The sequence below is a fragment of the Eurosta solidaginis genome, chromosome 3 (assembly GCF_040869045.1).
Source record: "Eurosta solidaginis isolate ZX-2024a chromosome 3, ASM4086904v1, whole genome shotgun sequence".
NCBI classification, from domain to species: Eukaryota; Metazoa; Arthropoda; class Insecta; order Diptera; family Tephritidae; genus Eurosta; species Eurosta solidaginis.
The window spans coordinates 34,014,917-34,029,315 of record NC_090321.1 but is presented as its reverse complement, the minus strand read 5'-3'; the positions used below and the strand labels follow the sequence as shown (position 1 = coordinate 34,029,315).

Below are 14,399 nucleotides of genomic sequence, written 5' to 3'. Positions count from 1 at the left end.
AGCGTAAACCACTTAATACACTATACGACAAGCATTTTGTTAAAAAAAATCGTATTAAAAAACGTAAGAAAGCTAAAAACTACGTTTAACAAGTAAGGAAGTTTAAGTTCGGGTGTAACCGAACATTACATACTCAGTTGAGAGCTATGGTGACAACATAAGGGAAAATAACCATGTAGGAAAATGAACCGAGGGAAACCCTGGAATGTGTTTGTATGACATGTGTATCAAATGAAAGGCATTAAAGAGTATTTTATGAGGGATTGGGCCATAGTTCTATAGGTGGACGCCATTTAGGGATATAGCCATAAAGGTGGATCAGGTTGACTCTAGAATGCGTTTGTACGATATGGGTATCAAATGAAAGGTGTTAATGAGTATTTTAAAAGGGAGTAATCCTTAGTTCCATAGGTGGACGCCGTTTCGAGATACCGCCATAAAGGTGGACCAGGGGTGACCCTAGAATTTGTTTGTACGATATGGGTATCAAATTAAAGGTATTAATGAGGGTTTTAAAAGAGAGTGGTGGTAGTTGTATAAGTGGTCGCCTTTTTGAGATATAGCCATAAAGGTGGATCGGGTTGACTCTAGAATGCGTTTGTACGATATGGGTATCAAATGAAAGGTGTTAATGAGTATTTTAAAAGGGAGTGATGCTTAGTTCTACAGGTAGACGCCGTTTCGAGATATCGCCACAAAGGTGGACCAGGTGTGACCCTAGAATTTGTTTGTACGATATGGGTATCAAAAGAAAGGTGTTAACGAGTATTTTAAAAGGGAGTAATCCCTAGTTCCATAGGTGGACGCCGTTTCGAGATATCGCCATAAAGGTGGACCAGGGGTGACCCTAGAATTTGTTTGTACGATATGGGTATCAAATTAAAGGTATTAAGGAGGGTTTTAAAAGGGAGTAGTGGTAGTTGTATAGGTGGTCGCCTTTTCGAGATATCGCCATAAAGGTGGACCAGGGGTGACTCTAGAATGCGTTTGTACGATATGGGTATCAAATGAAAGGTGTTAATGAGTATTTTAAAAGGGAGTGATGCTTAGTTCTACAGGTAGACGCCGTTTCGAGATATCGCCACAAAGGTGGACCAGGTGTTACCCTAGAATTTGTTTGTACAATATTGGTATCAAAAGAAAGGTGTTAATGAGTATTTTAAATGGGAGTGATGCTTAGTTCCACAGGTGGACGCCGTTTCGAGATATCGCCATAAAGGTGGACCAGGTGTGACCCTAGAATGCGTTTGTAAAATATGGGTATCAAACGAAAGATGTTAATGAGTATTTTAAAAGGGAGTAATCCTTAGTTCCATAGGTGGACGCCGTTTCGAGATATCGCCATAAAGGTGGACCAGGGGTGACCCTAGAATTTGTTTGTACAATATGGGTATCAAAAGAAAGGTGTTAATGAGTATTTGAAAAGGGAGTGATGCTTAGTTCCTGAGGTGGACACCGTTTCGAGATATTGCCATAAAGGTGGACCAGGTGTGACCCTAGAATTTGTTTGTACGATATGGGTATCAAAATAAAGGTATTAATGAGGGTTTTAAAAGGGAGAGGTGGTAGTTGTATAGGTGGTCGCCTTTTCGAGATATCGCCATAAAGGTGGACCAGGGGTGACTCTAGAATGCGTTTGTACGATATGGGTATCAAATGAAAGGTGTTAGTGAGTATTTTAAAAGGGAGTTATCCTTAGTTCCATAGGTGGACGCAGTTTCGAGATATCGCCATAAAGGTGGACCAGGGGTGACCCTAGAATTTGTTTGTACAATATGGGTATCAAAAGAAAGGTGTTAATGAGTATTTGAAAAGGGAGTGATGCTTAGTTCCTGAGGTGGACACCGTTTCGAGATATTGCCATAAAGGTGGACCAGGTGTGACCCTAGAATTTGTTTGTACGATATGGGTATCAAAATAAAGGTATTAATGAGGGTTTTAAAAGGGAGAGGTGGTAGTTGTATAGGTGGTCGCCTTTTCGAGATATCGCCATAAAGGTGGACCAGGGGTGACTCTAGAATGCGTTTGTACGATATGGGTATCAAATGAAAGGTGTTAGTGAGTATTTTAAAAGGGAGTAATCCTTAGTTCCATAGGTGGACGCCGTTTCGAGATATCGCCACAAAGGTGGACCAGGGGTGACCCTAGAATTTGTTTGTACAATATGGGCATCAAAGGAATGGTGTTAATGAGTATTTTAAAAGGGAGTGGGCCTTAGTTCTATAGGTGGACGCCGTTTCGAAATATCGCCATAAAGGTGGACCATGGGTGACTCTAGAATGTGTTTGTACGATATGGGTATCAAATTAAAGGTATTAATGAGGGTTTTAAAAGGGAGTGGTGGTAGTTGTATATGTGAAGGCGTTTTCCAGATCGCGACCAAAATGTGGACCAGGGTGACACAGAACATCATCTGTTGGATACCGCTAATTTATTTATAAATGTAATACCTGCCAAGATTTTAAGCGTTTTTTATTTCGCCCTGCGGAACTTTTTCATTTTCTTCTACTTAATATGGTAGGTGTCGCAACCATTTTATAAAGTTTTTTCTAAAGTTATATTTCGTGTCAATAAACCAATCCAATTTTTTTTTTTAAATTATCTTCTTTTAAAAGTGGGCGGTGCCACGCCCGTTGTCCAAAATTTTACTAATTTTCTATTCTGCGTCATAAATTCAACTCATCTACCAAGTTTCGTCGCTTTATCTGTCTTTGGTAATGAATTATCGCACTTTTTCGGTTTTACGAAATTTTCGATATCGAAAAAGTGGGCGTGGTTATAGTCCGATATTGTTCATTTTAAATAGTGATCTGAGATGAGTGCTCAGGAACCTACATACCAAATTTCATCAAGTTACCTCAAAATTTACTCAAGTTATCGTGTTAACGGCCATGCGGAAGGACAGACGGACGACTGTGTATAAAAACTGGGCGTGGCATCAACCGATTTCGCCCGTTTTCACAGAAAACAGTTAACATCATAAAATCTATGCCCCTACCAAATTTCAAAAGGATTGGTTAATTTTTCTTCGACTTATGGCGTTAAAAGTATCCTAGACAAATTAAATGAAAAAGGGCGGAGCCACGCCCATTTTGGAATTTTCTTTTATTTTTGTATTTTGTTGCACCATGTCATTACTGGAGTTGAATGTTGACATAATTTACTTATATACTGTAAAGATATTAAATTTTTTGTTAAAATTTTACTTAAAAAAAAAATTTTTTTTAAAAGTGGGCGTGGTCCTTCTCCGATTTTGCTAATTTTTATTAGGCGTACATATAGTAATAGGAGTAACGTCCCTGCTAAATTTCATCATGATATCTTCAACGACTGACAAATTACAGCTTGCAAAAATTATAAATTACCTTCTTTTAAAAGTGGGCGGTGTCACGCCCATTGTCCAAAATTTTACTAATTTTCTATTCTGCGTCATAAATTCAACTCATCTACCAAGTTTCGTCGCTTTATCTGTCTTTGGTAATGAATTATCGCACTTTTTCGGTTTTACGAAATTTTCGATATCGAAAAAGTGGGCGTGGTTATAGTCCGATATCGTTCATTTTAAATAGCGATCTGAGATGAGTGCTCAGGAACCTACGTACCAAATTTCATCAAGTTACCTCAAAATTTACTCAAGTTATCGTGTTAAGGGACGGACGGACGGACGGACGGACGGACGGACGGACGGACATGGCTCAATCAAATTTTTTTTCGATCCTGATTATTTTGATATATGGAAGTCTATATCTATCTCGATTCCTTTATATATGTACAACCAACCGTTATCCAATCAAACTTAATATACTCTGTGAGCTCTGCTCAACTGAGTATACAAAAGCTTGAAAAGCGTTGTGAAGTCGTTAGAATAGGAAAATATTTAAAATTACTAAATACAAGTAAGAATTAAATAGAAAAAAAAACTGCAAAACTTACTCTCAAGTTGAAATTAACAAGTTGTGCTTCTTTCTACAGGAAAACCGCCTAACAATATGCAACACGTTTTCGAAAAGTCTTACCAAAAGAGCACATACGTACATATTAGTGCAGAAAAAAGAATCGGGACATATAAAGCAAAGTTCACGCATGCAATATAAAGAATAAAAAACCAATTAAATAAATAAACCATAAAAAAAAAAATATATATATATATATTTATAACAAAATAATCAAAAATAATAATAAACAAAAAGCAAAGCAAAACAACCTTATCAGGATTTTCGAAATGCATTTCGACTCGTTTTGAGATAACTGATACGTATTTGGGAATGCGATAATTCTACATTTTCATACTTCGTTTCGAAGAGACTAATCGTTCGCCAAAATATATTTTTTCTTCGGTAAGCAGTTCACAAGATCTCTTATTCGCCGTATGTTCTATGCTTCAATCAAATTGTAGGTATTGTATATTGTAAACCAACTCAAATCTTAAAACTTTACATGCATACGACACTCTTGTGAATTGATCAATTGTCATAGAAGAGGAATAAAAATACATGGTTCAACTATATGGTTGGCTCATCTGTACAATAACAAAATATGTCTGTTCAAATTACCAAAATCTGTGTATTGGTGTTGGTGCGAATGGTATGGAATGGAAACATAAAACTTAGCGGTTTTTGTATGTGTAAGAAAATGTTGCCAATATGTTGGTTTCATTTTGAGTTTGCCATCTCCTTTTGACAATCCCATCGACCATGCAATGAAATAAATAAAATCAGCTGATGAGATGAGCCAACCATATAATTGAACCATGTAAAACTAAAAACATACCGGTAATTTCAATACAAAAATTCTTGATGAATAGGAAAACGTTTTTTTTTTTTTATTGAATTCAATGTATTTTTGTAAGAACTTTAAACGAACCTTCAATTCACGCAAACTCGAAAATGCCGATTAAACCTCGTAAATTTTTTTAACAGATTACTTAGTGTGAGAGGCTCTTTATGAATAAATTTTATATTTTTTTAGTTCAATGTTGTTGAGCTAATATCTTAAGTATATTTGCGGAGCTTTGAGGCTGTTTATTTGATGCAAAAATAAAGTTTTCCATACGTACCTTCTTCAGAGAGTCGACTATTATAATAACATATTATTGTAATTTTTTCATATTTTGTCAAATACGGTGAACTCCCTGAAGAAGGTACGAATAGTGTCAAAACGCATAGGAGGAACACAATTTTCTGACCCAAACAAACAGACTTAAGAAAAAACAGAAATTTTTTAATTAAACAAATTTCCAGAAAATATATATACCCAAAACTAGTTTTGAAAAAAAGAAAATGTTTTTAATTTATTGTAAACAAATCAATTCATATTATATATTTATTGTACCTTATTGAAGTAAGTTCATACATTTTGTTTATAAGTAAAAAAATTTTAGGTACATATGTTTAACCATATAAACTTTAAGTAAAACCTTTTAAACAAACATTGTATATTGATTTACAATTGTAAAAAGCGTTATGAGCATAAATACATAAATACAGACAAACTTAGTGTAGTTATAGTAAATTTGAACAGTTACATAGCATATCGATGGTCAAATTTTGAGAACCCAGAAATAAAAAATTTATTAATGCACCTCACTCGAAAAGACCTCGTGTCCATGGAAACCTCACAAATAAAACAATTTTCAATATGAGTTTGCGAAATTTATGTAGTTATTGGTTTACCAAGTATCTTCAATTGAGAAATTTTCGTTAAAGCTAAGAAAATTAACTGAACAAGTTGCGTATTGTTTTTTTTTTTTTGTTTTTTTTTTTTTTTTGTTTTTGTTTTCGACACTTGGATAATAAAGAAGCTTAAGACCCCGTCACATAAGCAGTTTTTCATATATATACATGCGTTTATCGCAATCTAATGCATGATGAGTAGATTGCACGTATTTTTATGCAGAACAGCAAAACGAACGACACTGGCACCATCTGACATGAAAAAGTTGCCAACTATCAACTTTTGTTGTTCATAAGAACAAGAGTTCGACATTCGTTTTCACACTTTGCAAGTGAAAATTTTTTCTAACTTTTTTCACAGCTAAAAACTGAAATTTAGCGAATGAATAGGACACAAAATATGTTAGCAAGTATTTTTCTTGTATAGTGAGAATGTTTATAACAGTGCCTCGTGAAATTTTGTATAAATATGAATGGACAAGACGAAATAAACTTCAATTGCTAAGTCTGAAATTCCTTTATATTTACAAACGCAACATCTTGCGTGACTGTGGTGATGTTACTGACATGCATAAGATTGCGTTGAACGCATTTATATGAAAAAGTTGATTGTGGCTCGGCCATTAAAGCCATGAAGTATCGTTCATTCACAAATAGAATGAGTTATCTTTCATTCACATGAATGGAAACGGTAGAAATCGAATGAAAAAGAGGTTGTCTTAGAACTGTACGTTATGAAGTTGCTTGAGAACAACTTGAGAAGTGATGCACTGAGTGACAATTCTCACACCAATAACATCTCAGTATCAGAGTGGGCTGTCTTCAAATGGTGTAGCTTTATTTAGTCTAGTTATAAGCTAGTTTAAGTTTCTGCGAAGTACATACATAAATAATATTTAGGTATACATTTTAGTTAATTTTTTAATGTATATTTTATATTTTACATGTAATAATAACATAACCTACTTAAGTATACTACACAAATATAAATATGTAATTTTAAAGTATGTTGGTACTTGAAAGCGTATATACTGACTTATATAACTTTTTTTTTATTTTATTTATTTTTAAACGTTTTTTATTTATGTTTATTGTAGAATGGAATATTTATTGGACATGGCGATGGGTAATGGTTTACTTAAAGGAATTTGCACATAATTTACTTTATATAGATATCGGTCGTCGCAAGCAATTGACCTCAGTTGAGAAGACTTGATTAGAATTGATTAACATAAATAAAAGCATTTTTTTTAACATATACATTAAGTAGATATATAAAATAACAAATCTGCTTGTAAAACATATACAGCATATTCAGGTCAACTGAAACCTTTGTCGAGTGAAATTAAAGTTTTTTCAAATCAAATGAAACTTTTTACAATAGATCGCGGGTCTTATTACAATAGTTTTTTTAAGCACTCGACATTAACATTCATACGTCTATGTTATATTATATTTATTAATTAAATTTTTTTTAACATGTATATATTTTTATCGATGATAAACTCACAACCCTATACATTGAAGGTATTGAAGTATATACATATTTATAAAATTTAAATTTTCTCTTCAAAATAAGGATAAAGTATTAAGCAGTTTTTTTTTTCTGAGCAATATATTTTTTGAGTGGAAGATCATTCTTACTCTACTGCCGGTTCTAAAAAGCCTTGTATCTAAATGAATTGAAGAACAGCCTGTCAAAATTACGTTAAAGAACACGCTTTCTCCGAATTTGGTTTTTCAAAAACCTCTATCAGCTTAAACGACCTTTAAATATTGAGAAAAGCCGTGTTTGAAACCAAAACATAGGATAGAATGTTCTAAAAAAAATCTGTTGTACAACATTTTTCAATATCTTACTAAAACCCAGCGACTCAAAATTTTATTATTTTTATAATGAAAATCCTTCAAAAGAAATTATTTTCGGACTTTTACTTTTTTAAGTGCGAAAGATATTATTAAATCCGGACTTTCATTTTATAAGTCTGAAAATGAAAGTTAACTCCGGACTTTAATTTTTTAAGGACCGAACAAAAGTCAGACCCTATAACAATGGAAATGTTTATCCAAATAGACCAACTTTTAGTTCATACATAATCCCTTTAGTTGCAACAGAAAGCGGTGTATCAGATGTCAAGGCAATATCTCAATGGTATCAAACTTTATGGCGAAAAAGCAGGTGGAAGTTTGCTATGGAAAAGTATAAGTATACTACTATGAGAGTTGGTTTTAGTTTTTTTATGACAAACATCTGGTATTACTAACAAAAACTTTCAACTGACTATATAATTTTCATATCTAGACATTTAGAAGAATCTGTTGTCGCTTCATTTGGATACGCCGTTCCAAAGTTATAGGGTCGCGCTTTTATTTGTCCCTGAAAAATAACAGTCCGGATTTAAATTTTATTTTCGTACTTATAAAATAAAAGTTCGGATTTTACTTTTATTTGTGGGTTTTTTTTAAGAAAAAGTCCGAAAAATAAAAAGGATGCATGATTGGTCATGAAAACGCGACGGGTATCCCCGGGATCCCAGAAACTTTCAACTAAGATAGTTTTTAGACCCGGGCTTTTTCCGACTCAAATAAGAAAATAACTATTGAATGGGTCCCTGCTAAAAACACACTTCTTTGAGTCGACAGCTAAGTAAGTTCGCCTTAAAATCTTAACTGGCCAGCATTAGCTCTTAAGATATATATGTATGTATATGAAATGATTAAAAGTTGGAACATAGCATGAAATATGGGTTTCTATTAAAAACAAAAAGCCAGGAATTTTGTTACACTTCTGATAGTTGCGCCTAGTTGCAACGAAAGAAATGACGCTAGTAACAACGGCATCGGGTTTGTTGTTCCTGAATTAACAGACATTCGGTAAAACTGATCGCAGCATTATATTTAATTCATTCGTGTTTTTAGGCAATAAGACAAACTTGTTAATCTATTTCAACAGAAAGGAAACTGCTCGTCTAAATATCGATACTATGCTAATAAATCAGCTAATTTAAAAAAAATTTACACTAACGGCGCTGACCATGGTGCATCATCTGTGTTATGTTAACAGCCTTCACTGTTTTTCTTATGTTGACGAAAATCTGTTATTTTAATAGCTTTCATTGGTATTCTTAGGGTGACAGAAATTATTGCTCAGGTAACAGAGCTTTGGGTTACGAAATAAAAGTTTTTTTATTAAACTTTTTGTTGCTTCTTTGGCGCTGTTCGTCCGATTCTCTTTTTTTTTTTTTTGACTGTTGAAACAGTCAATTCAGAATCAAAAATTTGTGCAAAATTGCTAAATACTGCTACACAGTGAAGGCTTTTGATATGACAGAGATTTCTGTGGCACTATAGTCATAAGAATAAAGTAGTGAACGCCGTAAGCGGAAGGTTTTCTTTAAATTTAGTTGATGTATTTACGTAATATTGACAACTGCTGGGTGTTGATAATGACCAATGAATACAGTTCTTTTGGCAGATAAATCAGCTGAATTAATTGAGAATCTGTAATTTTTGCAGAATATAGTTAACTTAAGAGCCAAAGTTTCTTTTCCGTTAAAATGACTAAAACATGTCTTCTCTTGACAAAAAAAAACTGTTGAATTAACGATAATGAGATCAATTTTATCTAAAGTCTGTTAATTAAAACAAATAAACCGGAATTGGTGTTTTTAAAAACTAACTGATCTGATTATAGTAGCGTGTTCCTGTAGAAACGACCATGAGTTATAAAAAAAGTTAAGTTAAGAAAAAACTATGAGATTATTGGACCTTTGCCTTTTTGCCAAGTAAATAAAAATGTTTTCATATTTGTGTTAAAGTTAAGGCTTGAAGGGCACAGAATATGAAGCGAATTCCTGCAACATTATCAATATTCGGCTATCAAGAACATTTAATTGAAATTGTGCACTCTGTTTCCATAGACTTTTCATCAGGTACATTATAGATTACTCTAGACGGTTAGTAGTATACTACGAGAACCTAGCGATGGTGTGATACGATTTGTTTTATATCTCGGTGGATATTGGTACATTCTTTTTGTTGTTGATGCTGAAATAAATTTCTTGGCCGGATAGATTGGTTGGGATTGGATTATGGTACATCATAAAATTGAACTTATGCTCAAAACATTTTTACTTCCACTGTGAAATATTTATTGAACTTAAGGTCAGGTAATTTTAGAAATAATTTCAAGCTACTTTCTGATTGTGGGCATATACGCAACTGCTTAGAACGCAACTGCAAAGAAGTACAGGATATTTCGGAGGAATAATAATGGAAGTTTCTAGTCAAATTTGTGAGCAAACTAATATTTTGCGTCAAATTTAATTTACTAATTCGCTATTCTTTTTACTCAATTTACATTCCCTCGTATCTCTTTTAGTTGTATTTAGTTACATTTAATGAAATTTTATTTTTTATTAAACCTTCACCGGTTTCTGTAGTACAACACAACATCTATCACAGTTATGATTATTAAATTTATGTATTTAAATGTAACTATTTAAATTTTTTTTATTACTATGAAACACACGTGTAAATTTGATGTTTCATTGATAAAGTAAACATTCACATTAATAGTTAGTGATGTTTTCCTGTTTGTAAAAGTTTTTATCAATAAATTTTCGTAAAAAGTGAGCGACTTACATAGTTTATTTGTTACATGCGCTTACAAAATTTAGTCATAGCATTTTTGACAGTAATAGTGTTATTTTTTTCTGAATATTTTTTTTTTTTTGTTTTTTTTTTTTTATATATGAAATAAATATAAACTTACATTTATGACTTTTATAGCGAGCACATGAGAGTCCTTGAAACTATTTTAACATTTTTTTTTTTTTTTTGATTATTTACAAAAATTTTTTATACTTCTTTTCTTTTTATGTAATATTCTTCAAGGCATATCAAACAAGGTAGAAGTGACAACTGGAATATATTGCTTTTGTACGAGTTCTTAACTCATTGCAAACAAGCGCATTAACCCTTTGTGTTCGAAGCATATTTTAGGGCACTTTATATATATTTAATTTAAAAATCATATTGCGTATGCTAGATTCTCCAAAAGGGAATGAAATAGATGCCGATTTTTAGAGAACAATAAATTGTAGTATTTTTGTTTATTTTACTCTTTTTTTTTGGGAGGAACAAAGACATCATGGAAAACCCCTTTTGCTATTAATTGTTAATATAAACTATGAAGGTAATTGGGAAGTTAAGTCCTTGTTAGCCGAACAGAAGTCAAACCAACATCAGATGAGTATTGGAGAAGGTTCTTTGAGATATATTTCTGCCTTATAACTGCATTCAGCTGAATAGACCCTAAATGAATTAAATTTACTAATTAGTTTGGATAAAGAGACGAAAAAAGGGGGGCATATACTGAATGAGACAAGACGATCTACTTGTGTATGATTTCGTTTATTTGTTCCGAATAAAAATTTTAACAAAATTGGCGGAGTAGTTTCGGAGTCCACAAGCTACATATGTATGTACATTCAAGATCATCCGAAGATACAAATTCACACTTTGAATATAATAAAAAAATTTCATAGCACTCCCATATGCCCTCACATATCTGTGGCAATTTGAAAAAACAACCTAATTCGAGTTAGGATAAAGGCGATACATAGACCTTTATCTGAAAAGCTAGCCACAATTCACCATTGTAATTTCCTATATTTTGTAGAAGCCATTTGGCGCTAGAGCTATGAGTAAGTAACACAGGGAGATCTGTAACGGATTTCTGTTATGAAGCCAGAATATCACTTTTATCCTAACACGAATTAGGTTGTTCTTTCAAATTGCCACAGATATAAATTCGATTCATATGAAAGTGCCTGAATTTCATGTAAAAGTGAAAAGAAAAAGCACTTCCATATGAAGCCAAGACACTTCAATATGATATTCAAATTTTCACTTAACAAATTAACAGGAAACATATTTTTCAAAAATATTGTAGCACTGAGAAAAATTTTAGTAAAAACGTATTCATTAAGGGGACATCAAAATTCTTACAAAATTTAAAATAAATTTTTTTTTTGCCGATTTAAAAAGGTTTCAGTGTACATATACTTTTGTATATGTGTCGTGATTTGCACTTCAATATACACATTTTTAAACAGCCCTGTGCAAGATAGTACAATATGACTTTACCTTGTCAAGTGTGCGCCTGCGCATCTCTAAACAATGGTTTTTTATTTACGTATAGAGGCGGTGCATCTATAAATACTTTTGTCCGTTCAGATACTTGCGACTGGCAAGGTGCAGGTATCGCACTGGAGAACAAACGCACATTGTTGAAAGCACCTGTTTGGGTGGAGAAGTCAATAAAATCTTAACAACTGAAAAGTTTCTCGAAAATATGGGAAAAGTTGCATAACGCTCTTTTCCCACCGGTGTCGACTTTCGTCAGAACTAGGACCCTTAAAGCAACGAATGGCTGCTATATCCTGTCAAGATCCACAAACAGCACAACCCGTCAAGGTTCTCGATCTCTTAATGACGAAACTGCCTATTGTTTTTTTAACACTGTTACTAAAATTTTCACTTTCAAAAACGTTTTCGAAATTGATTTGCATAATTTTAGTCAAAAAAAAGAGAATTTAGTTAAGGGTTTTGAAAAATATGTACAGTGCTATTTTCTTGTTCGCTGCTGTATGTATTTATGCAGGTATGTATCTCAAGGTAAGTAAGTAGTGGATATGCAATAAAGCGATATTGGACCAAAGATTTTTTTACCTGAGGTGGGCAAAAAACCAAAAATTCACATTATATCTACATAAAGCCAAGTTACTAGAGATTTTTCGGACTTTAGTAACTTTTTTTTAGGTTTTAATTTTTTTACTATGTTAGTTTAGGACGGTATTATCAAAAGAGCCGTTTGCTGTTACTCGATTCGAAACTGAAATTTTGTAGTTTGAAGTTTTGTGTTTAGTAATTCTACTGTCGAACTCGCAGTGCTATTATCTATATTAAACTAGGTCAGTATACACTTTCAAATCGAGTTGCAGTTTAGGGCTTCAAATTTAGGCTTATCATATATATATTTTTATATCTGTGGTCATAACCAATAATCGCCTTCTATCGTTCTATCTCTTTACACGGTACTTAGACGATTATTGCTTATGATCACAGACATATTTTACTATATATATTTATATATAGCTACATATATTTATATATATTTAAGTATATATATTTATAGATACATATATTTATATATATTTTATTATACATATTTACATTAGATATATTATGGAAACTTTTTAGATGTTTTTCTAACAAAAAAAGCATTTCTTGGAATCAAACTGATGAAAAATCAATTTATTAACATTTTCTTTAATTTATTCTATAAAATTATTTTTTTTTACATTCACGCCTATAAACACAAGCAAGTACATGGTAATTACCGCACATTTATTAAAAATAAATTTATTATCTAAAATTATACTATCAAAATCCCTTTTCCAAGAACATTTAAAAGATATTCGTACATATTGGCAACACATGATTTTTTTTACTATTTCTTACTACATACATCCTTACACTTTCTAGGGCTTAATAGAAATTACAATAAAAGTATGTAAGTAATAATAATTAAAACTTATTTAATGAAAAAATTTATTTGACTTATGTTTTTTGTTTTCTATTAGCCCTGCCTTTTCTTGCCACATAAATAAATCTTTAGTTCTTGTCCTAATTTTTTCCCTGCCCGCCTTTAAATATGCAGTGTTGTCATTGTTGTTGATGTCGAAGTTGCACCACTTTCTCTCTTCCATTGTTGTTCATCGCCCAGCGTTTCCAAACTCTCCACAGTGATAAGCGAACTGCGATTGCCTGACGTTTTAATTGCGGTGTGTCCATTTTTTTGACGTTTATGTCCACGTAACTGCTCTGCCGATTGCTGTCGACTCTGTTCGGCTTGTGTTAAATTTTGCTTGATTGTGGCATTATTTGGACGTCGGCGAAAAGCTTCAACGGAGGTAATGCGCCGCCAAGCAGTTGCAGTGACTGTCAAACTGTGTTGAGTACAGCAGTGTTTCAAAGGTTTGATTTGTTGTTTTGTGCATTGTTATAGTGCACAGTGTTTTTTATGTTATATTTTTTAAATTGTTAATGCATTTTTTTCGTTTATTAGTTTTTTTATTGGTTAAACGTGGTGGACACACACGCAGTGAGGGGTAAGCATACAAAAAGTGGGAAAATAAAAGAAAAAGAAAAGTGAGTGACAAATAAATGAACCAACATTACATACATATATACAGGTGTACATACTCGTAAATATTTCTATGGATAAAAAATAGAGATAAGTGTATATACTTAATACATCAATTTCCATTTAACCAACATTACTAAAAATCATATAACGCTATTGGAGTGAAAGTAAGAGGATATATGTAAGTAGAGGCTTATTTAGAGGAATCAAGGGGATATTTAATTTTATAAGATGGATAGTTTGAGATCAGTTCTAATATAACTAAAACATATAAACACACTACTACCATTTTACTAGCAAAAACATTATAAATATTTTATTTTTTATTTTCTTTGTTTATATTGTATAACAAAAATTTAGCAACAAAATAACGATGGTTTTTCTGAAAGTGGGGACGGCAGCTATAATTTTTGCTGAACAAACTAGTATTTATTAATTTTTATACACTTAAAGCTACAGAGATCTCATAGTGATCCGTAGAATAAAATTTTTAATATTTTCAGAATTTAAGCTTT

The 14,399-nt window shown here is 32.4% G+C and overlaps 1 protein-coding gene across 10 annotated transcripts in view; it reads right to left on the bottom strand.

Moving 5' to 3' along the window:
* The window catches only part of ATP8A (ATPase phospholipid transporting 8A1), a 329,156-nt gene that overhangs the window by 17,972 nt on the left and 296,785 nt on the right, over positions 1-14,399 (bottom strand). For 7 of the 10 annotated variants that reach the window (XM_067771372.1, XM_067771374.1, XM_067771373.1 and 4 more), the window contains one exon: positions 5,283-13,687. The exons of the other annotated variants lie outside the window; for them this stretch is intronic. In XM_067771372.1, the coding sequence (XP_067627473.1) occupies positions 13,387-13,687 (301 nt within the window). In that variant the 3' untranslated portion in view covers positions 5,283-13,386. Of the gene's footprint in view, positions 1-5,282; positions 13,688-14,399 lie in introns of those variants that run through there. 10 annotated transcript variants of the gene reach the window in all.